Genomic DNA, 24,462 nt, shown 5'->3' on the forward strand with positions numbered 1-24,462 from the left:
CTTTCAGAAATCGAAGGTAAGAAGAAGCAACTGCAAAAATGAGAAAGAGAGAGAAAGGCCTGAATTTTACTGACTTTTTGTTCTGTTTTGTTTTGGTTGCAACCCCTTTCAGTTTAAACCATTTGGTGAAATCGAGTCAGGACAATGCAGAGAAGTAAATTATATAGAACATCCCAGGGTCAGAGACAGCTCTGGGTGGTTGAGTGGCTTGCTGTGCAAATTTGCTTTTGAAATTTATATATATATTCTCTTCCTGCGAAACTTTGCCCAAACAAGTTACTAAAAAAGGTTGCCGCTAAAAGAGATGTTTCCCGGTTCGTAATTAGATGTTCAGTTTCTGGCAAGCTCTCTGGCACTGATAAGCTGCGGAACAAAAGATTTTTCAGAAAGTACAGCGTCTCACGCTTGCCAATTACGTAATTGCTATTCCCGGGCAAAAGTAGAGATTGTGGGACAGGATCTTGCCATTTCTCTTCCCCCTACTCCCTTTCTTGAAGATACACCTTTCGGCTTTGTCTCATGCAGGAGACGCTGTGACTTATCACACTCCATGAACCCTTCATAATTCCCCCCCCCGACAAAACAAAAACAGATGGGCTCATTGTCTCCCCCCTTCCCCTTATTAGTGGGAGGGCTTGTTGTCGAAAGACCCCATTACCATGCAAATATCAGAGTGTCTTGAATATTCACGACACTCCAGTCTTTTGGAGCAGTTACCATAAATTTATATTACAGCGCTCTCTACGGGGCTTCGTCCTTTGTTAGTCAGCCTGGGAGCTCCCCCTGGTTCATAAAGTCCGTTTCTTCGCTAAATCAAAAAGGACTTTAATTATTTTTATTGGAAAAAAGGACTATGCCAAGCGATTGGATGTGGAGACCGTGTGTGTGTATGAACATATGAAGCTGCCTTATACTGAATCAGACCCTCGATCCATCAAAGTCGGTATTGTCTACTCAGACCGGCAGTGGCTCTCCAGGGTCTCAGGCTGAGGTCTTTCACATCACCTACCTGCCTAGTCCCTTTAACTGGAGATGTCGGGGATTGAACCTGGGACCTTCTGCATGCCGAGGCTCTGCCACTGAGCCACAGCGCGTGGCAGAAGTGCTGGAGAGTGGGGGAACCCAAATGACGGTCTTGCTGGGGGCGTGAGCGCAGGTGCCAGCTATAAGACTGGAAGTGTCTCTCCAGGGTCTCAGGTGGAGGTCTTTCATATTACTTCCTACCTGGACCTGATCCTATTAGCTGGAGATGCTGGGGATTGAACCTGGGACCTTTTGTATAGCAAGCAGATTCTCTACCACTGAGTCACAGCCCTTCCCCAAATAATGCTAGAACTCATGAAGTTGCCTTATATACCGAATCAAACCATTACTCTGTCAAGCCCAGTATTGTCTACTCAGACTGGCAGCAGCTCTCCAGAATCTTGGTCAGGGGTCTTTCATATCACCTGCTGTCAGGTTGTCAGGAATTGTTCCAACGGGTGTATGGTTGCGGACAGCAACGGTTTCTATCCTGCTGGCCTCCTTTCTCTTCCTTCCCCTTCTTCATCCTCTACTGCTGGGATATTATAAATGAAGGGCGCTGTCGATTTTAAATGATGTTTTAACTTAACATATACTCTATTGGTTTTAAATTGTATAATAATGTTGTAAGCTGCTCTGAGCCCGACTTGGAATAGAGCGGCCTAAAAATCTAATGAATTTTTAACTGGGGATGCCAAGTATTGAACCTGGGACCTTCTGCATGCTAAGCGGAGGCTCTTCCACTGAGCCACAGCCTTCACAGTCTCCGTTGGAGCCTCTTCCGTTCTTTTCCTGGTACTCAGAAGCATTACCTGCTTCTGGTTCCTGAATGCACCAGATGAGTTTGTGTATGTTAAGCGCCGTCAAGTTGCTTCTGACTCATGGCGACCGTATGAATTATTTACCTCCAAAACGTCTTATCATCCACATCCTTGCTCAGATCTTGCAAACTGAGGGCCATGGCTTACTTGATTGAGTCAATCCATCTCATGTTGGGTCTTTCTCTTTTCTTGCTGCCTTCCACTTTTCCTAGCATGGTTGTCTTTTCCAGTGACTCTTGACTTCTCATAATGTGACCAAAGTACGACAGCCTCAGATTAGTCATTTTCACTTCTAGGGACAGTCCAGGCTTGATTTGATTGAGAGCCCTCTTATGTGAAGCAGGATAAGAGACCACGTTAAATCCACTTTTAAAAAAAAGGGTACTGGCCCTTCTCCTTTCAACATCAATCCTAACATACAGAAATGAAAGACGGGAATCCCCCCCCCCCGTTTTATCTACATGTTGGGTGAAGCTTCAGAAGGAAGCCTTGTTGGTCTGCAGTAGAACAGTTGAATTCTTGACCTTAGAGGCCAAGAAGATTTTGAGTGCATTCCCAAGATGGCAGGGAGAAACTCCATAGGAGCCAGTGTGACCCTGCACCAGGGTAAGTGCCCATTTAATCTGGGATAACAGGTATTTATGCTGTCCCAGGTGGCACACACGCCAGTGCCTGGGCTCCCCGGGGTGCTGCTGCCATTCCAGGACCTAAATCCAGGAAGCAGCAGGCTGTGCTGGTGTTGGGGGGGGGGATTCCAAGGGGCCGACATAAGAACATAAGAAAAGCCCTGCTGGATCAGACCAAGGCCCATCAAGTCCAGCAGTCTGTTCACACAGTGGCCAACCAGATGTTTCTAGGAAGCCCACAAACAAGACGACTGCAGCAGCAGCATCCTGCCTGCATTCCACAGCACCTAATGTAATAGGCCTGCTCCTATGATACTGGAGAGAATAGGTATGCATCATGACTAGCATCCATTTCAACTAGTAGCCATGAATACCCCTCTCCTCCATGAACATGTCCACTCCCATCTGAAAGCCTTCCAAGTTGGCAGCCATCCCCACATCCTGGGGCAGGGAGTGCCACAATATGTGTTGTGTGAAGAACAGCCTAGTTGACTGTGATGGGGTATTTCCCCTTTTTTCCTGCTTGAAAAAGCTTTTTTCTCTCTCTGTGGCAGCCAGGAAGCCTCTGAGGAGGTGGCGTGGCTGTGTTGCTCCTGGCCACCATGGATCTACCCCCCGCCCCCAGGAATGGGCTGCCCATGGGGTATGAGCTTTCAAGAGTCTAAACTCTCTGACGAAGGGGTCTTGGACTCTTGAAAGTTCATACCCCCACCCAAACGTGTTGGTCTCTAAGGTGCTACTGGGCTCACATCTCGCATATTGGGGAAGGGGAGGGGCCGTGGCTCAGTGGCAGAGCATCTGCTTGGCATGCAAAAGGTCCCAGGTTCAATCCCCAGCATCTCCAGTTAAAAGGACTGGCAAGAAGGTGATGTGAAAGACCTCTGCCTGAGACCCTGGAGAGCCGCTGCCGGTCAGAGTAGACAATACTGACTTTGATAGACCAAGGGTCTGATTCAGTATAAGACAGCTTCATGTGTTCAAAGGTTTGATGTTCAGATTTTTCTCTGCAAATGCTTTACATGTGTAAGCAATGCAGAATGTAACTAGTGAATGTGGGTGAGGATGATTTTCAGGGCTGGTCAGTGCCGATCCAGATGTGGCGGAAGTCCCGGTGCTGTGAAGATAAAATGGGTGGTGTGCCCTGAGAAGCAATAACCGATCAATTAACGAAATATGCTAGCTGCCTCTCCAGAGTCCTGCCTGAGACGAGTTTCCCTCTTGAAGTTTTTCTGCGTAATGTTTGTACGTGGCAAGCTCCGCTTCTATGTGGGCAGAGCCTGGGAGGAACGGCAGAAGGGGAGCGGAACGTTCTGCTGGGGAATTTGGGGCCGCCCTGCTTCTCCTGTATAGGAGGCAGAAGGTCACGTTTGCCTCCTGATTGGATGGCCCAAGGGTTGCCAGGTCCCTCTTCACCACCGGCGGGAGGTTTTGGGGCAGAGCCTGAGAAGGGCAGAGTTTGGGGAATGGAGGGACTTCAATGCCATAGAGTCCAACGGCCAAAGTGGCCATTTTCTCCAGGGGAACTGATCTCTATCGGCTGTAGATCAGCAGCAATAGCAGGAGATCTCCAGCTAGTACCTGGAGGTTAAGCAACCCAAAACAACACCACTGTACTATTACCTAAGGTTAGTAAGTTGGTACAGAAAATAGCATACCAAAAATATATGACAACAAGTGTATTGAAGGTGACAATTAACAACAAGCCAATGAAGAGCAAAATACAAAATACAATCACAATAACATCAGAAGGAGTCTTCAAAAGCAGAAAGATGTACAGGGATACGATTGTTTCAGTTCATTCAGATCTTCATCAGTCCCGTTCCTGTACAATAAGCAAATAATTTTACAATAACATACAACTATTACACCCATAACCCAATGTGATTAAAATTAATTTATTTACAATCATCCATTTAAAGTTAATCATAATTCAATTCCATCTCAATAAGGCTCCAATGTTTTCAGTTTCATATGAAGAATTCAATCCCTTCACAGGGTACAAAATGCATTGAAGCTGCATTCCTATAAAATCAGAAACAGCCACAATAGAGTAAGTAAGTATTGGCAGCAATGTGTTACAGTAGTCTATCTGCGAGATTACCATAGCATGGACCCAAATTGGCTGGGCCTAAGTGAGATTCCAGTCTGGCGGCATCTTAGAGACCAACGAGATTTTCGGGGTGGGAGCTTTCAGAGTTGGAGCCCCCCTCCCTGAAAGCTCACACCTTGAAAATCTCGTTGGTCTCTAAGATGCCGCCGGACTTGAATCTAGCTCTTCTAGTGCTGACCTACTCGGCTACCCTCTGAAATGATTTTGCAAAAGCGTTGTAGCTAATGGACAGTTTGTGGGACTGTGAAGATTCAGATCTGGGAGATCGCAACTGCTGAGACAGAAGACTGGGGTTGAACACATGAACACATGAAGCTGACTTATACTGAATCAGACCCTCGGTCCGTCAAAGTCAGTGTTGTCTACTCAGACCGGCAGCGGCTCTCCAGGGTCTCAGGCAGAGGTCTTTTCACATCACCTACTTGCCTGGTTCCTTTAAGTGGTGATGATGGGGATTGAACCTGGGACCTTCTGCATGACAAGCAGTTGCTCTACCACTGAACTATGGCCCCTCTCCAAGGCTCTCCAGGGTCTCAGGCAGAGGTCTTTCACATCACCAACTTGCCTGGTTCCTTTAACTGGAGATGATGGGGATTGAACCTAGGACCTTCTGCATGCCAAGCAGTTGCTTTACCACTGAACTATGGCCCCTGTACCCTGACCTGGATGGCCCAGGCTAGCCTGATCTCGTCAGATCTCAGAAGCTAAGCAGGGTCGGCCCTGGTTAGTATTTGGATGGGAGACCACCAAGGAAGTCCAGGGTTGCTGTGCAGAGGAAGGCACTGGCAAACCACCTCTGTTAGTCTCTTGCCATGAAAACCCCAAAAAGGGGTCGCCATAAGTCGGCTGCGACTTGACGGCACTTTACACACACACATGGCCCCTCTCCAGGGTCTCAGGCAGAAGTCTTTCACATTACCAATTGCCTAGTCCCTTTAACTGGAGATGCCGGGGATTGAACCTGGGACCTTCTGCATGCCAAGCAGATGTTCTACAAACTGAGCCACAGCCAGTTCTGGGTTGGGAAATGCTTGGAAAATTGGGAGTGGAGCCTGAGGAGGGGGGACTTCAGCGGGGTATAATTAGGGTTGCCAGCTCTGGGTTGGGAAATACCTGGAGATTTTGGGGATGGAGCCTGAGGAGGGCGGGGTTTGGGGAGGGAAGGGACTTCAGTGGGTTATAACGCCATAGAGTCCACCTTCCGAAGAGGCCATTTTCTCCAAGGGAACTGATCTCTGTTGCCTGGAGATCAGTTGTAATCTCAGGAGATCTCCAGCCACCACCTGGAGGTTGGCAACCCTATCTGGAGAGGATCTCTTGTTTAAAAATGTGCAGACTGGCGGGGGGGGGGGGTCTTTGAGCTTGCTGGAAGTGTACCCTGTTGATTTCTCCTTCCCTCTCTTTCTTTTTGCTCCCAACGCAACAAGCATTGTTACCTGCTTCCTCGTACTCCCTCTGCTCATGGTGACACCCAACTGCTCAATTAAGAGGCTGTTAATTGCCTGACTACTTGACAGATAATCAGTCCTCAGCACCTGCACCCCGGGGAAGTAATTGAGAGCGGTGGGAGAAGTGGAAAGAAACGGCCGGTTGGTTGCCGCTTCTGATTCCAGAGAGTCTGTTCAGAGTCGCGGGGGAGTGGGGGGCAGGAGCTCCATGGAAAGAACGGCCATAAGATGGCACTTGAACCGGTAGTTTGCTTGGCCTGAATTGGCAGCATTCTGGAAGAGCCGTGTTCTCTTCCTCTCTTTCCCGGTGCCCCGAGTCTCTGCCTCTGGCCCAGTAGCCAGGAGAAGCAGAAAAGGCTACCTGGGTATCTTTTGAAACGGCCCTTCAAAGTTTGCCGAGCTTTTTATGGTGTTTGCTCTCCTGTGACTATTCCCCGCACACGGAAGCAGCTGGAGCTGATAAAAGGAACCGTCAGTAATATTTCAAAACTGTGTAACGTAGCAACTGCCCAGCGAAGGTAGACCAAAGGTCCGTGTATCTCATCCATGTGCTGCTGTCAACGGGCTGCTGCTTGGAAACCCACCATCGGAGCACGAAGGCTTCAGGCCCCCCCCCCCCCCGAAGCCTCTCTCAACCAAAGGGGTGTGTGCGTGCGTGTGAGAAGCGCCATCAAGTTGCAGCTGATTTGTGGCAACCCCAGAGGGTTGTTGAGGCAAGAGATTGACAGAGGTAGTTTGCCCTTGCCTGTCTCTGCGTAGCAACCCTGGACTTCCCTGGTGACCTCCCATCCAAGTACTAACCAGGGCCGACCCTACTTAGCTTCCAAGATCTGGAGAGATCAGGCTGGCCTGGACAGGGACAGCACTGAGAACTGCTTGTCTGTTTCCCTCTGGTCTTTCTGAAGGGGTGTCTTCCACCATCCTCGGCTTGCTTTTACGTACTTGATGAATCAGGCTGGTGCCTACAGAGGCAGCGGACTTGGCAGATTTTCGGTGTGGGGGTGCTTTCCTTGTGTTTTTTGAATGCTTGAAACTGGGCCACTACCTATGCAAAGCACATGAATGTGCAAACACACCCATCTCTTCTGCCACGACAGGCCAGGCGGTTGGCCCCTTTGGCTCGGTATTGTCAGGTGCACTCAGAGCTGTGAGAGCTCAGGGAAGCAGCCCTTCTTCGGGTTGGTTCCCTTTAGAGGAGAGAGCTCCCTGGAAGTTTATAGCTTTTCTGTACAAATATATCCTGACCTGGGTGGCCCAGCCTAGCCCGATCTGGTGGTCAAATCTCGGAAGCTAAGCAGGGTCGGCCCCAGTTGGTACTTGTATGGGAGACTACCAAGGAAGTCCACGGTTGCAACCCAGAGGCAGGCAATGGCAAACCACCTCTAAACATCTGCCCACTCCCTGCAGCCTGTAAGGTAGGGGTCATCTGATGCCAAGCCTTGATAAGCTGAACTGTGGCATTGTGTGTGTGGGAGGGAATAACTACAGACTTTAAGAAACACCGCCATTCCTTTTCATCTTAAGCATAGGGTTGCCAGCTCTGGGTTGGGAAATTCCTGGCGATTTCTGGGTGGAGGCCGGGGAGGGCAAGTTTGGGGAGAGGAGGGACCTCAGTGGCATATAATGCCAAAGAGTTCACCTGCCAAAGCAGCCATTTTCTGCAGGGGAACTGACGTTGGAATCTGGAGATCAGTTGTAATTCCAGGAGATCTCTAGGCTCAACCAGGAGCATGGCAGCCCTACCAGCAGTGGTCAAAACCCAAATTTAGGTCATCTCCTATGTCTGGCTGTTCCCCATGACTGGGAGCTAGATAACACGATTGAGCCTGGGATTTTCTGCATGCAAAGCACATATTCTCCCACGCTCCTGGTACAATACGTGTGATTCAGGATGGCTTTGCCTCTACTCTAGGATGCATGCAAGAATATAGGCCTGACCCCCACACACACCCAGCCAGTCTATAGACCAATCAGTGGCTGCTAGCCATGGTGCTTAATGGGAAACCTCTGAATCCTATTGCCAGGAGGGAACATCAGGGGAAGGCCTTAGCCTCAGTGCTTGGACCTACAGAGGAACTGTCTGGCCACTGTGTGAGACAGGATAATGGACTAGATGGACCCCTAGTTGGATCCAGCAGGGCTAGTCATGTTCTAATGAAGCCTCTATGCCCTGTTCTTGGATCTCCAGAGAAACTATGTGAGATGGGATGCTGGATTAGATGGACCATTGGTCTGATCTAGCAAGGCTCTTCTGATGTCCTAACAAAGGCCTCAGCCCCTGTGACCTGTGCTTGGACCTCCAGGGGAACTGGTTGGCCACTGTGTGAGACAGGATGCTGGACTAGATGGACCACTGGTCTAATCCAGCAGGGCTCATGTTCTAATGAAGGCCTCAGCCTCTCTGCCCTGTCGCTGAACCTAAAGAGGAACTGATTGGCCACTATGTGAGATGGGATACTGGACTAGATGGACTGCTGGTGTGATTCAGCAGGGCTCTTCTTATGAAGGCCTTAGCCTCTAAGCCAAGTTGTGGGCCCTCCAGAGGAACTGGTTGGCCACTATCTGAGACAGTATGCTGGATGGACCAGTGGTCTGATCCAGCAGGGCTCTCCTTATGTTGTTCTTTTCCAGTTCTGGAGCACCACCTTGACTGGAAGTCTTCTTGAGTGCAAGGCTCCCTCTTTCAAAAAAAGCAGAGAGCGGAGTTTTATTCTCTTCTCTTCTGCAGACCTTATGCCTTGCTAATCCTTCTCCAGACTGTGATAGTAAGCAGAGGTCTTAAAATAGCTACTAGCCTTATGGTCAAACAAACAGTCAGACCTCGCAAGCAAGCGTGTCTTGCTGGACCATCTGTTCCAGTTTCAACGAGAACCTCTCAAATGGTTCAAGTTGGGGGTCGGGTGAGGTTGGAAGAAGCCGGGAATTGGGAGGCCGAGGTTGAATCTTGCTCTGCCAAGCACAATTCTCTTGGCATTGGGGTGATTCCAGAGGCAGAGTCTGCCCGGATGGTTTCCCAGCAGGAGCTCAGCACACACCTCTGGCATGGACTTGGCCCACTGTTCAGAGCCCGCTTGGTGGCAAACCCTGCCAGCTGGGGCTGAGGGCAGGTCATGCTGCATCTCTTCCGATGCCGTGGGAAGGGGAGTGCTTCCGCACTCTCAGCTGCCCGGCCATCTGGAGGTGAGAGGAGAAGGCCGGCAGTCAGCGCTGCCTTCTGTGTGGCCCCTCCTTGCCTTTTCCTGCCCTTTGGCTAGGGTTGCCAGCTCTGGGTTGGGAAATACCTGGAGAATTTTGGGGCGGAGCCTGAGGAGGGTGAGGTCTGGGGAGGGGCTTCAACGCCATAGAGTCCAATGGCCAAAGTGGCCATTTTCTCCAGGGGAACTGATCTCTGTTGGCTGGAGATCAGTTGTAATAGCGGGAGATCTCCAGCTAGTATCTGGAGGTTGGCGACCCTGCCTTCAGCCCTGTCAGTCTTCTCTTCCTCAGCTCTCCTCTTCCGCATGAGCCTGAGGAAGCTGTGAGAAGCCTGCCATGAACATGTCCTTGAGGGCCTGGATCGGGGCCCGTGCTGTGCTACACTTTGCATTCGCCACTTCTGGTTGGGAGAGGCTGTGGCCACACCTGAGTCAAGCAGCCTCTGGAGTTGCCAACCTCCAGGTGGGGCTTGGAGATCTTCCAAAATTAGCCTGTGTGGTGTAGTGGCTAAGAGAGGTGGACTGTAATCTGGAGAACCGGTTTGATTCCCCTCTCCTCCACATGAACGGTGGACTCTAATCTGGAGAACCGGGTTGGATTCCCCTCTCCTCCACATGAAGCCTGCTGGGTGACCTTGGGCGAGTCATGGTTCTCTCCAAACTTTCTCAGCCCCACCTACCTCATAAGGTGTCTGTTGTGGGGAGAGGAAGGGAAGGCGATTATAAGCCGGTTTGAGACTCCTTAAAGGTAGAGAAAAGCAAGATATAAAAACCAACTCTTCCTCTTCTGGAGGCCTGCTTGGCAGGGGTGAGGGTGGCCAGGCACAAACTCTACCTCATAGGTTGTTGTGAGGATAAAATGGAGAAGAGGAGAACAATGTATTTTTTCACACAACGCATAGTTAAATTGAGGAACTCCCTGCCCCAGGATGTGGTGATGGCTGCCAGCTTGGAGGGCTTTAAGAGGGGAGTGGACATATTCATGGAGGAGAGGGGTATTCATGGCTGTTAGTTAGAATGGATACTAGTCATGCTGCATACCTATTCTCTCTAGTATCAGAGGAGCATGCCTATTATTTTGGGTGCGGTGGGACACAGGCAGGATGCTGCTGCTGCAGTCGTCTTGTTTGTGGCTTCCTAGAGGCACCTGGTTGGCCACTGTGTGAACAGACTGCTGGATTTGAGGGGCCTTGGTCTGATCCAGCAGGGCTTTCCTTATGTTCTTATGTTCTTAATGTGAGCCACTTTCGGTCCTCATTAGAGAGAAAAGTGGGGTATAGGTAAAGTAAATAAATGTGTGTGTGTGTTAAGTGCCGTCAAGTCGCTTCCGACTCATGGCGACCCTATGAATGAAAGTCCTCCAAAATGTCCTATCTTTGACAGCCTTGCTCAGATCTTGCAAATTGAAGGCTGTGGCTTCCTTTATTGAGTCAATCCATCTCTTGTTGGGTCTTCCTCTTTTCCTGCTGCCCTCAACTTTTCCTATCATGACGGTCTTTTCCAGTGACTCTTGTCGTCTCATGACGTGACCAAAATACGACAGCCTCAGTTTAGTCATTTTAGCTTCTAGGGTCAGTTCAGGCTTGATTTGATCTATAACCCACTGATTTGTTTTTTTGGCAGTCCACGGAATCCATAACACTCTTCTCCAACACCACATTTCAAAGGAAAGTAAATAAATAAATATGGGCTTTTTCTATGCATGTATGCTGGCAGTCAGTCTTTTCAAAAAGGAGTATCTATCTATCTATCTATCTATCTATCTATCTATCTATCTATCTATCTATCTATCTATCTATCTATCATCCGTCTGTCTGTCTGTCTGTCTATCAAATTAATGTATGTTATTTATAGTGTGCCTTTTTCACTGAGACTCAAGGTGGATTACATAATGTCATGGCTACTATATTAATTTATTTTATGTAGAAAATGAATATTCCCCTTCTCCAGAAGCATGCTTGGGACAGCTTGCAGCTAAGATAATAAAACAAAGACATGAAAGCACAACCATTAAAAGCAAAGACATTAGAACACGATCATAAAAAAAGATTGATGCCCATATGAGACTGTCTGCCCAGCAGGGTGTGTGTGTATTCATATAAAATGTATATATAAAATCTTCTCGAAAAGAAAAAAACCCTACTTTATTTTTTTAAAGTAGGCATTGTGTGTCAGCAAAAGTGCTTCTATCTCACTCTGTCTGTTTGTGGATAACCAGAGATTATCTGGGGTTTAACGGGGATAAAACAAAATAGCGTGTTTGCAGAAGGAGCAAGTGATATGGGGCCGAATTCCTTCCTCTGCTCTCTAGTAAAACGGAGTGACTCGGAAGGTTCTTCTCTTGCCAGAATTATTACACCTGCTGCCTGAAGGAAGCCGCTCTAGGTTAGCACTTCACAAACTCTTGCAGATTGGTTTTTGGATGTGGTTCTGTTCGCTGGCACAAGTGCAGGAAAAATCTTTTGGCTTCTGCTGCAGACTTCCTAAATCATATTTCCTTGGCTCCCCACCCCCCACTCAAATCCTTGGCCGATGTAGTAGGTAGTCTTAGATTTTGAATAAGGAGATCTGGGTTCAAATCCCTGCTGAGCTGCAAAGTTACTGGTTGATTTGGGGCTATTAACTATCTCTCTGCCTAAACTACCTTCAAAAGAAGTATAGTGTCCAGATCAGGGGTTTTCAACAAGGGGGAATTCCCCCCGGGGGGGGTCTTTAGGGTTCTGGGGGGGGGGAAATTGGGACCACTATTCAGCAAAGTGCATATTATTTGGAATGCACCTTTTGAGATAGACTCTTTTGGGAAGGGGAATTATATTCTGAAAGGGGGGTGAATGGAGCAAAAAAGGTTGAGAACCACTGGGCCAGATAATGCGCAGTGGTGGTATCGCTGTACTCTGCTCTGGTTAGACCTCACCTAGAGTACTGTGTTCAGTTTGGAGCACCACAGTTTAAGAAGGATGTAGACAAACTGGAACGTGTCCAGAAGAGGGCAACAAAGATGGTGAGGGGTCTGGAGTCCTCAGCCTCTGTGCCCTTTTGTTGGCCCTTCAGAAAAACTGGTTGGCCACTGTGTGAGACGGGATGCTGGACTAGATGGACCACTGGTCTGATCCAGCAGGGCTCTTCTGATGTTCTTATGAAGGCCTTGGCCTCTACGCCCTGATGTTGGACCTCCAGAGGAACTGGTTGGCCGCTGTGTGAGACAGGATGCTGGACTAGATGGACCACTGGTCTGATCCCGCAGGGCTCTCCTTATGTTAGCGATGCAGGACTGGATTATCAGCCTGGTGCCGGTGTTGTGTCCAAAATCCCCATATCTGATCTGGCGAGAATCTAGGATTTCATTTGTGGGGTTTTCTCAGAAAAAGAGATACGGTATTTCCTCAACTGCTGTGCTTGTGGGATTGCCCTTTAGCCATAGGGTAAAGGTGAGGTGCGAATGATTCCTGAGGAGCAGAAATCCCTCCTCTAACCGCTGTTGTCAACTTGGTCCTCTTGTTCCCGCAAGTTTGTTTTTCTTCCAGCTATCACTGACAGAGTATTACCGCAGACTCCTAAGGGAGCGGTGATACACGGGGGAAAAGTTTCTCCTTGAATTACCTCAGCCGCTTGCTGCTAGGTGAGATGTACATGTGACGCTGGCTGAGGCAAAAGGGACTGTCCTGTGGGACTTTGCACTCACGAAGCGTCTCATTAAAGAACGTAAGAAGAGGCCTGCTAGATCGGAGCCAGGGTCCATCTACTCCAGCCTCCTGTATCACATCGCAGTCTGCTAGTGGTGAGAGCCAGGGTGGTGTGGTGGTTAAGAGTGGTGGACTGTAATCTGGATTTGATTCCCCACTCCTCCCCATGAGTGGTGGACTCTAATCTGGTGAACTGGGTTTGTTTCCCCACGCCTCCACACAAAGACTGCTGGGTGACCGTGGGCTAGTCACACACTCAGCCTCACCTACCTCATAAGGTGTCTACTGTGGGGAGAGGAAGGGTAGGCGATTGTAAGCCACTTTGAGACTCCTTAAAGGTAGATAAAATCGGGGTATATGGTTAAGAGCGGTGGTTTAGAGCGATGGAGTCTGATCTGGAGAATTGGGTTTGATTCCTCCACATGAGCGGCAGAGGCTAATCTGGTGAACAGGGTTGATTTCCCCACTCCTCCACATGAAGCCAGCTGGGTGCCCTTAAGCTAGTCACAGCTCTCTCAGCCCCACCTACCCCACAGGGGCTGTGGCTCAGTGGAAAAGCCTCTGCTTGGATTGCAGAGCACCCCAAGTTCAATCCACGGCATCTCCAGTTAAAAAGGGCCAGGCAGTGTGTGATGGGGAAAACCCCTGTCCGAGACCCTGGAGAGCCACTGCCAGTCTGAGTAGACAATACTGACCTTGATAGATCAAAGGTCTGAATTAGTATAAGGCAGCTTCATGTGTGTTTAATTTGGCAAACCACAAAAAAAAATGTGGACTTGCTTCTCAGCAAGACTTGTTAATGGCTAACTTGCTGGAGAAAGTAATTGCGCTCCACTAATAGCCGGACATCGCCAGTTACAAGGATCACACAGTCATTGATGTCCACCTGAGACCCTGGAGAGCCGCTGCCAGTCTGAGTAGGCAATACTGACCTTGATGGACTGAAGGGCTGATTCAGTATAAGGCCACTTCATTTGTGTGTTCAAGTTTAAACTGAGCCGTACAGAATCAAAACAGAGCTGATCGGTTCTTGTAGGCTATCCGGGTTGTGTGACCGTGGTCTTGGTACCACGGTCACACAACCCAGATAGCCTACAAGAACCGATGAACTCTGACCGTGAAAGCCTTCGACAATATTTTAAAACAGAGCTGCTTTGTGAAGAGCTGCTGATGCTTCCGTGTAAGCAAAGAGGTTGTTTATCTCGAGTTTTCGGGAGGTGAACGTGAGTTGCCTGAAGCGTCTATTCCCCGGTGTATCATCTACATTCTCAACAATATGAGATGAGCATGCCCAAGCGTTTCTAATTATGGGGCTGAAGCAGCATGTCTAGGGCTGCTTTTCCTCTGGCCCCCAGTTGTCTGCTGCACCAGCCTGCCGGTCCTCGAGGATCGCCAACTCTGGGCTGGGAAATTCCTGGAGATTTGGGGGTGGAACCTGGGGCTGACAGGGTGTGGGGAGGGAGATATAATGCCCTAGAGTCCACCCTCCAAAGCAGCCCTTTTCTCCAGGGGAACTGACCTCTGTTGTCTGGAAATCAGTTGTGATTCCAGGAGATCTCCAGGCCCCACCAGGACGTTGGCAACCCTATGGTCTTCTGGCACTGCAAACAGATGACAAGTGAGCCATTGTAGAGCCGGAGTAGTGCCACGAAACTCACCCGGTGACATAATCTCTCTCAGTCCTTTCGGAACATCCAAGACTGAAGACTCATAGAGCTGGATTCGACTCTAGCAGCCCCTTAGAAACCAACAAGATTTTCAGGGTATGAGCTTTTGAGAGCCAAAGTTCCTTTTGTCAGATACCCTCTGAAACTGGGGTGCTATCTTGGGGTGCATCAACAGGGGCATAACATCCAAATTGCAAGATGTCATAGTTCCTCTGTACGCTGCATTGGTCAGGCCGCACCTGGAGTATTGTGTGCAGTTCTGGAGGCCTCACTTCAAAAAGGATGGGGACAGAATGGAGCGGGTGTAGAGGAGGGTGACAAGGATGATCAGGGGCCTGGAGACCAAGCCCAACAAGGAAAGGCTGAAGGAGTTGGGAATGGTCAGTCTGGGGAAGAGGAGGCTGAAGGGGGGACATGATTGCTCTCTTGAAGTATTTGAAGGGCTGTCACTTAAGAGGAGGACAGGGAGCTGTTCCTGTTGGCAGCAGAGGGTAGGACTTGCAATAATGGGTTTAAATTGAGGGTGGAAAGGTACCGGCTGGTTATTAGGAATTTTTTTGTTACAGTAAGAGTTGTTTGACAGTGGAATCAAACAACTTTGCCTCCTAGGGAGGCAATGAGCTCCCCCTCACTGGCAGTCTTCATTCAGCAGCTGGACAAACACTTGTCAGGGATGCTCTAGGCCTGTGTTGGCGAACCTATGGCACGCGTGCCACTTCCAGCACGCGAAGTCCTCTCTGCTGGCACCCGCGGTTCCTTCAAGCTGCTCCCCCAGATGGGGGAGGCTATAGCCCAGGGGTGGGGAACCTCCGACATCATTGGCAGGGAACAGAAGCCGAGCGCCCACACTCGGCATGGCCAGCGTCTTCTCCAGCGCTCTTTGGGCCTGTGCGGGCGGCGGGGCGTGCAGTCCTATTCCACCTTTGAAGTGCCCACAAGCCATCCTCCAAACACCTTTCCATTTGTCTTGATATGTAGAGAGAAAACACTAAGGAACTAGTTGCCAATCTCCAGGTACTAGCTGGAGATCTCCTGCTATTACAAGTGATCTCCAACCAGTAGAGGTCAGTTCCCCTGGAAAAAATTGCCACTTTGGCAGTTGGACTTTATGGCACTGAAGTCCTTCCCCAAACCCCACCCTCCTCAGGCGCCACCCCAAAAACCTCCCACTCATGGCAAAGAGGAACTTGGCAACCCTAGCCTCTGCCTCTGGGCCCCCCTCTGGGGGTGGTATTCAGGTTAAATTGCCACATTGGCACTCGGCGATAAATAAGTGGGTTTTGGGTTGCAGATTGGGCACTCGGTCTCTAAAAGGTTCGCAATCACTGCTCTAGGCTGATCCTGCGTTGAGCAGGGGGTTGGACTAGATGGCCTCTATGGCCCCTTCCAACTCTGATTCTATGATCTCCAAGACTGCTGCAGGGTGCCCCTCCCCCCAGCTTTTGGGCTTTCTGGTGCATAATTCTGCAGTTGTGCATGCTCCGAATCTACTGCAGGTCTTTGAATCCCGGGTTATGTCTGGAGTTTGCAACCATCACAGTTAGAATCATAGAGTTGGAAGGGGCAATTAAAAGCCATCTAATCCAACCCCCTGCTCAATGCAGGATCAGCCTAGAGCATCCCTGACAACTGTTCGTCCGGACGCTGTTGGTTGTATATGTACGTTTTGAAGCACAGGGCCGGATTGGGAAGGGAAGCATAACGGCCCGGGTGACATCTGTCAGGAGGCTGCTGCATGAGGGGCTATCTAGGCTGGGGGGGGGGGGGGGCGGCGGCACTGTGCAGCGTCTCCATCTTCAGATGTTGCCAAGTCATTACTTCTGGACTGGCAGCCCAGAAAAGGCCTGTTGGCCAGCTGACGGACCTTTAAAGAACTTGTCTGGCTTTAAACTGCTTAATCAGTTAATAACAAGCAACATTTACTCATCAGGAAACCTTAATTACGGTGCCTTTGTTGAGAATCCTCACGAAAGGGGACCATTTCTCTCCTGCGAAAATGTACGAATTAATCAACCTCAGCCCCAAATAATGGGGGGGGGGGTGTCCTGTTTTCTGCACTTGGTTTCACTCCAGAAGGCAAACCCATCTGCTAGCTGGAAGGAAAAGCCGTATTTAAAAGTTTTTAGGTAGATTGCATAAAGAGAGAAAGAGGCCTGGTCTCCATTGCTCGTAGGTGGATGGGGCCCTTCGATGGCATGTGAGCTGCCGTGGTTCAGTGGTAGGGCGCCTGTTTGGCATGCAGAAGGTCCTAGGTTCAATCCCCGTCATCTCTAGGCATCTCTAGGCAGGTAGGTGATGTGAAAGGCCTCAGCCTGAGACCCTGGAGAGCCGCTGCCGGTCTGAGTAGACAATGCTGACTTTGATGGATCAAGGGTCTCATTCAGTAGAAGGCAGCTTCTTGTGTTTATGTGTTCATATGCATTCAAAGGCTGCAAGCTGTGTGAAGGGGTTTCTGGAGATGCGGCGGACACACATTTTCTGAACAAATAAATAAGTAAAAGCAGGCGCTTGTCCTCTGAGCCTCCTCGGCATGGCTGCTACCTTGCTGGCATCCTGGCCGAGAGGCCAACTCTTCCACGTTGGTGACCGTGGGGTCTCTGTTTCTCCTCCCCAGCTGAGCACGGTGGGCGATGGGATGGACGAAGCGGAGCAGGACCAGCACGAAGCCCGTCTCAAGGAGCTCTTCGACAGTTTCGACCTCACCGGCTCGGGCTCCCTGGGGCGGGAGGAGCTGACGGACCTCTGCCACGTCCTGCACTTGGAGGAAGTCGCTCCGGGGGCGCTCCAACAGACTCTCTTGCAGGACGACGTCCCGGACAGGGTAAGGCAGACGGAACGAGGCGGCGCGGCCCCTAACGGCTGAGGCTGACGCCGGGGTTTGGGGGCTCCGCTGTTGGCCTCCCTGGAAGAGAGGCAGCCCAAGAATCCTGACCTTCTTGAATGCTCTGTGCGTAGGGTGGGGGTGGTGTGTAGAGCCAGCGTGGTGTAGTGGTGAAGAGCGGTAGTTTGGAGCGGTGGAGTCTGATCTGGAGAACCGGGTTTGATTCCCCACCCCTCCACATGAGCGGCAGACGCTGACCCGGTGAACTAGGTTGGTTTCCCCGCTCCTACACATCAAGCCAGCTGGGTGACCTTGGGCTAGTCACAGCTCTCTTAGAGCTCTCTCAGCCCCACCTACCTTACAGGGTGTCTGTTGTGGTGAGGGGGAGGAGATTGTAGGCTAGTTTGATTCTTCCTTAAGTGGGAGAGAAAGTCGGCATATAAAAACCAACTCTTCTTCTTTGTGGGCGTCCCAGGCCCAGCAAATGCACAGCTGGCATACCAGTGGTTATTTTGCCAGCTTTGGGAGAAAGGCCATGGCCACCAAACATGGTGGAACTTAAAATGCACCTGATATGTTCCGAGGTGTCCCACAATGTCCTGTCCAAACTAATTTCTGCTAATCAGCCATAGAATCATAGAGTTGGAAGGGGCCATATAGTCCAACCCCCGGTTTAATGCAGGATCAGCCTAGAGCAACCCTGACAAGCGTTCATCCAGCTGCTGCTTAAAGACAGCCAGTGAGGGGGAGCTCACCCTAGGTTGAGGGGAGACATGATAGAGGTCTATAAAATTATGCAAGGTTTGGAGAGAGTGGACAATGAGAAGTTTTTCTCTCTCTCCCATAATACTAGAACACGGGGTCATCTGCTAAAGCTGGAGGGTGAGAGATTCAAAACAGATAAAAGGAAGTATTTTTTCACACAACGCATAGTTAAATTGTGGAACTCCCTGCCTCAGGATGTGGTGATGGCTGCCAGCTTGGAGGGCTTTAAAAGGGGAGTGGACATATTCATGGAGGAGAGGGGTATTCATAATATTCATAATAATCATTCTCATAATGTGACCAAAGTATGGCAGCCTCAGTTTAGTGATTTTAGCTTCTAGGGACAGTTCAGGCTTGATTTGATCTCGAACCCACTGATTTGTTTTTGTTTGGGCAGTCCACGGTATCCATAACACTCTCCTCCAGCACCACATTTCAAAGGAATCTACTTTCTTCCTATCAACTTTCTTCACTGTCCAGCTTTCACACCCATACATAGTAATAGGGAATACGATGGCAGGAATTCACTTGATCTTGGTGGCCAGTGACACATCCTTACACTTAAGAATCTTTTCTAGCTCCTTCATGGCTGCCCTCCCCAGTCTCAATCTCCTGATTTCTTGGTTGCAGCCTCCCTCTTGGTTGATGGCGGAGCCAAGGAATAGAAAGTCTCGAACAATTTCAGTTTACTCGTTGTCAACCTTAAAGTTGTGTTGATGTGATAAAAATTGCGCAGACTCTGTGGACAAACAGATTCACATGCAGGGCTCCCCAAGCTTTGCTTTCAAACAGGGTGTCAGGTTGATGTATCTAATAGCTGTGGGGAGATTGAGACTGGGAAGGGCAGCCATGAAGGAACTAGAAAAGGATGTAGAATCATAGAATCGTAGAGTTGGAAAGGACCACTAGGGTCATCTAGTCCAACCCCCTGCATAATGCAGAAATTTCACAACCACCTCCCACACACACACCCAGTGACCCCTACTCCATGCCCAGAAGATGGCCAAGATGCCATCCCTCTCATCATCTGCCTCTCATGAACTGCCTAAGGTCATAGAATCAGCATTGCTGACAAATGGCCATCTAGTCTCTGCTTAAAAACCTCCAGGGAAGGAGAGCTTACCACCTCCAAAGGAAGTCTGTTCCACTGAGGAACCGCTCTAACTGTTAGAAATTTCTTCCTAATGTCTAGTTGGAAACTCTTTTGATTTAATTTCAACCCATTGTTTCTGGTCCGACCTTCTGAGGTAACAGAAAACCACTCGGCACCCTCCTCTCTATGACAGCCCTTCAAGTACTTGAAGATGGTTATCATATCCCCTCTGAGTCTTCTCCTCTTCAGGCTAAACATACCCAGCTCCTTCAACCTTTCCTCACAGGACTTGGTCTCCAGACCCCTCACCATCTTTGTTGCTCTCTTCTGGACACGTTCTAGCTTGTCTACATCTTTCTGAAATTGTGGTGAAATTGTGATGTCACTGGCAACCTAGATCAAGTTATTTCATGCCATAGTATTGCCCATTACTATGTATGGGTGTGAAAGTTGGACAATGAAGAAAGCTGATGGGAAGAAAGTGGATTCATGTGAAATATGGTGTTGGAGGAATGTTTTACGGATACCGTGGGCCACCAAAAAGACAAATAATTGAGTTCTAGATCACATCAAGCCTTCATTCTCCCTAAAAGCTAAAATGACTAAACTGAGGCTATCGTACTTTGGTCACATTATGAGAAGACAAGAGTCACTGGAAAAGACAATAAAGCTTATACCCTGGAAAATATGACTGGACTTTAAAGTAGAAGAACTTCAGACTTTTGATCCCTGTCTTAGTTTTCCCTATGACAGTACTTGAAATGTTAATCCTGGAATCTGTGATGGGCTACCTGGCCATCAGATAATTGCCTGGGTACACAGTAACAGGAGTATAGATGACATGTTGCGTCCAAGGTCACCGGGAGAGGAGGAGGAGGAGGAGAAGAGATGGTAGTTGGAGCACAGAAGACAAAAGACCGTTTTAATTTTGTTTTTATAAGGAGGTGGTCAAAGGATTGGTTTGCCATTCTACACTGGGCCACTTTTGAGCATCTCCAAATACCTTCACGGGACACGGAACCCTTGTGTAGATTAATAACATGTGATGGTCACATGTTCATAAAATCATAGAGTTGGAAGGTGCCATAGAGGCCATCTAGTCCAACCCCCTGCTCATTGCAGTATCAGCCTAGAGCATCCCCGACAAGTGCTTGTCCAGCCTCTGCTTGAAGACTGCCAGCGAGGGGGAGCTCACCACATCCCTAGGAAGCCGATTCCGCTGTCGAACAACTCTTACTGTAAAAAATTATTTCCCATAATATCCTGCCGGTACCTTTTCGCCCCCGATTCAAACCCATTATTGCGAGTCCTGTCCTCTGCTGCCGACAGGAACAGCTCCCTGCCCTCCTCTAAGTGTGTGTGTGTGTGTGTGTGTGTTAAGTACCGTCAAGTCGCTTCCGACTCATGGCTACCCTATGAATGAAAGTCCTCCAAAATGTCCTCTAAGTGACAGCCCTTCAGATACTTAAAGAGAGCAATCATATCTCCCTTCAACCTCCTCTTCTCCAGACTGAACATTCCCAATTCCCTCAGCCTTTCCTCGTAGGACTGGGTCTCCAGGCCCCCCGAGCATCCCCTTCACTGTCCTCTGCACCCGCTCCATTCTGTCCACATTCTTTCAGGAAGCCCAAGTTGGATTATCCCCATCACGGCCTCCTTGAGAGTTGCGTATAGGAAGTGGTCCTCCAGAGTTTGGGTCAGCTTCAGGGTTTTGTGGTCTTATGGACATAACACATTCAATGGGACCCCTAACCCCCCAAAACTGAGAATTCTCTCAATTACTCCATGCAAAATAAGCATGGACCATCGTAGCTAGATGTGACTGACCCAGGAGTGCATGCAGCGGACGCATCAGCTGAGCGTAATGCCCAGAGGGCTACAAGTGTGGCCAGTTCTTATGCCTTGTGTATCCATCAGTAATTCTCTGGCCTAGTTGCTCCTCAAGGGATGGCCATTTAACTTAAAAGGACATTCTTGGTGGATCACTGCCCTGGAGAGCTGCTGGCAACCCGGAGCAAACCGAGGCGAGTCTCAGTTGCTCTGCTTAGCCCCGCAGGGGCCACTTAGCCTGGCTTTCTCCAGTGCCATTTTGACTTTCCAGTCCATAGAATCACAGTCATAGAGTTGGAAGGGACCATCAGGGTCATCTTGTCCAACCCCTGCACAATGCAGGAAATTCACAAATACCTTTCCTCCCCACACCCCCAGTGACCCCTGCTCCATGCCCAGAAGATGGCCAACAAAACAAAACAAAACCACAACCCCTCCAGGATCCCTAGACAATGTGGCCTGGAGGAAAATGGCTTCCTGACCCAAAGTGGCGATCAGCACTACCCTGGGCATGCTGGAATATCTCACAATCAAAAGGGGTGGTATAGTGGTTAAGAGTGGTGGTTTTGGAGTGGTGGACTCTGATCTGCAGAACCGGGTTTGATTTCCCATTCCTCCACATGAGCGGTGAATCTGGTGAACGGGATTTGTTTCCCCACTCCTCCACGTGAAGCCAGATGGGTGACCTTGGGCTAGTCATACTCTCTCAGCCCCATCTCCCTCACAGGGTGTCTGCTGTGGAGAGAGGAAGGTGATTGTAAGCCGGTTTGATTCTTCCTTATGTGGTAGAGAAATCAGTATATAAAAACCAACTCTCCTCCTCCTCCTCCTTCTCCTTCAAGAAGGGGCCACGAGAGCCAAACATTGACACAACCCTTCCTGCTCTCCCTTCCATGCCTGATGTCTTCCACTGAGTCAGACGTTTGGTCTCTCACAGTCAGTATTTTCTCCTCTGCCTGGCGGCAGCTCTCCAGGGTCTCAGGCAGAGGTCTTTCACATCACCTCCTACTTGATCCTTTCAGCTGGAGATGCCGGGGGTTGAACCTTCTGCATGCCGACCAGATGCTCTGCCATGGAGCCGCAACCTTCCTCCCCCCAAGCAAATGACTTGCCTGCATTTTCAACCTCTTTTGCCCTGCTCGGTTGCAGCCTTCCCCTCCTCCCCCCTCCCCGACTTGGTTTAGACTTGCCACTCTTAATCTTCCTTTTGAGCTCCGGTCACGGTGAAATTGCTTCGTGTGATACAAATCGCGGCCATCTGCTCTGGGTACAGCTGCTGGTTCAAGACGGGATTTGAAGCCCCAAAGGAGAACCATTTACTTTCTCTTCCCCCCCCCCCCTGCACACTAAGACCCCTTTCCCTGCCCCCAGCAGTCTCCTTTCTCCTCTTTAACATTCCTTGTAAAACACACTCCGGTTGCATAACAAACAGTGACTTGACCGAGCGGACAAAATTGTCCCTCCGAGGTTTCCGCGCCACGGCCTCCTTCTAAAACAATGGCGGTCTTGTCGAGAGAGATTCATACACGTCAGCCTGCTCTTTCCGTTGATTAACTGGCTCTCATGTTGTCCAGATTTCCAGCATTGCTGTGTGAGTGTGTCTTTGTGACAATGAACACATGAACACATGAAGCTGCCTTATACTGAACCAGACCCTGGGTCCCTCAAAGTCAGTATTGTCTACTCAGACCGGCAGCGGCTCTCCAGGGTCTCAGGCTGAGGTCTTTCACATCCCCTACTTGCCTAGGCCCTTTAACTGGAGATGCCGGGGATTGCCATTATTGCAAGTGATATTATTGCCAGTTACTCCCTTTGGTAGGGTCGCCAACCTCCAGGTACTAGCTGTAGATCTCCAGCTATTACAACTGATCTCCAGCCGATAGAGATCAGTTCCCCTGGAGAAAATGGCTGCTTTGGCAATTGGACTCTATGGCATTGAAGTCCCCTAGTGTCCTACCACCTTGAGGTTGGCAACCCTACTCCTATATTTGCAGTTTGGGGGTAAATATGCCATTCCGCCTTACAGACTTGTTGTGAAAGAAAACGGAGATCATACACCTGAAGTGTTTCACATACTAGTCAAGTCTGTATGTTGTCTTTTTGAAAATATTGTATGAGATGCGACAGTTAGTTGTCTCGTCGATCCGATTTTTTAAATGTCACCGCTCGGAGTGACGTTTTGGTTAAACGGCAAGGGAAATGAAAGGCGCTCAAATCAGATTGCGAAGACGGCATTCCTGACTTCTCCAGTCAAGCGTTGGCAGGTGTGCCATTGTGATAAATTTCCTACAGCCAGTGTGCTGGGCTGGGCGGGAGGCTGAGTCGAGCCAGCCCCGCACCCCCAGCATGATAATTGCCATGCGCCGCGGCCTGGTTAATTTACGTCTCCCTTCTTCTCTTGCAGTCAAGCTCATTTAGTTTAAATGTCAAAGTATTTTTTTTAATCAGGAAAATCCTCCCCTCGCTGCAAACTGCCCTTTATTTTTATTCTTTTTTGAAGAGCGCTAGCGTTTTGAAATATTTGTAGGATGAATTGGCAGCAATTAATGTGCAAATGAGGCCGCCGGTACAAAGTTTTCTTCGCACAGAACAGATTTCCAAGGCGGCTTTTAATTGCGCTGGTGTGAGATACGTTGCGGCGTCTGGTGCCGACTTGTAATGGCTTAGAATGATAGAATCGTAGAAGTGGAAGGGTCCATAGAGGCCATCTAGTCCAACCCCCTGCTCAATGCAGGATCAGCCTAGCGTAACCCTGACAAGCGCTTGTCCAGCCTCTGCTTGAAGACTTCCAGTGAGGGGGAGCTCACCACCTCCCTAGGGAGCTGATTCCACTGCCGAACAACTCTTATTGTAAAACATTTTTTTCTTAATATCTAGCCGGTACCTTTCCCCCCCCGCAATTTGAACCCATTATTGCGAGTCCTATCCTCTGCTGCCAACAGGAACAGCTCCCTGCCCTCCTCTAAGGGACAGCCCTTCAAATACTTGAAGAGATCAATCCTGTCCCCCCTCAACCTCCTCTTCTCCAGACTCAACATTCCCAGCTCCCTCCGCCTTTCCTCGCAGGGCTGGGTCTCCAGGCCCCTGATCATCCCCGTCAATCTCCTCTGCATCTGCTCCATCCTGCCCACATCCTTTTTACTTCAAAAAGGGTTTGAGGCCTTCAGAACTGCACACAATACTCCAGGTGCGGCCTGACCAATGCAGCGATTTGGCTGTTATGCCTCTGATGGGTCAGATCCTGAAGAATGTGATGACTTGGGCTGTGAATTTTTGGGGGGGTGTTTGTGTGAGACATGGTCAAGGAGCCCCCTTCCTAGGAAGAAAAACGGAAGGATATGCTGCTGCTTGTGCTTTAGGGGAAAAAAAGACGGAGGGACA

General features: G+C 49.5%; 1 protein-coding gene across 1 annotated transcript in view; it reads left to right on the top strand.

The window, feature by feature from the left end:
- The first annotated feature begins 17,190 nt into the window (after positions 1–17,190).
- Positions 17,191–24,462, top strand: part of NIN (ninein) — an 87,067-nt gene continuing 79,795 nt past the window's right edge. Inside the window, exon 1 of the mRNA XM_056852077.1 lies at positions 17,191–17,393. Coding sequence (XP_056708055.1) covers positions 17,208–17,393 — 186 coding nt within the window. The 5' untranslated portion in view covers positions 17,191–17,207. The remainder of the gene's footprint in view (positions 17,394–24,462) is intronic.

This window comes from Euleptes europaea, chromosome 6, assembly GCF_029931775.1.
Source record: "Euleptes europaea isolate rEulEur1 chromosome 6, rEulEur1.hap1, whole genome shotgun sequence".
Taxonomy (NCBI): Eukaryota; Metazoa; Chordata; class Lepidosauria; order Squamata; family Sphaerodactylidae; genus Euleptes; species Euleptes europaea.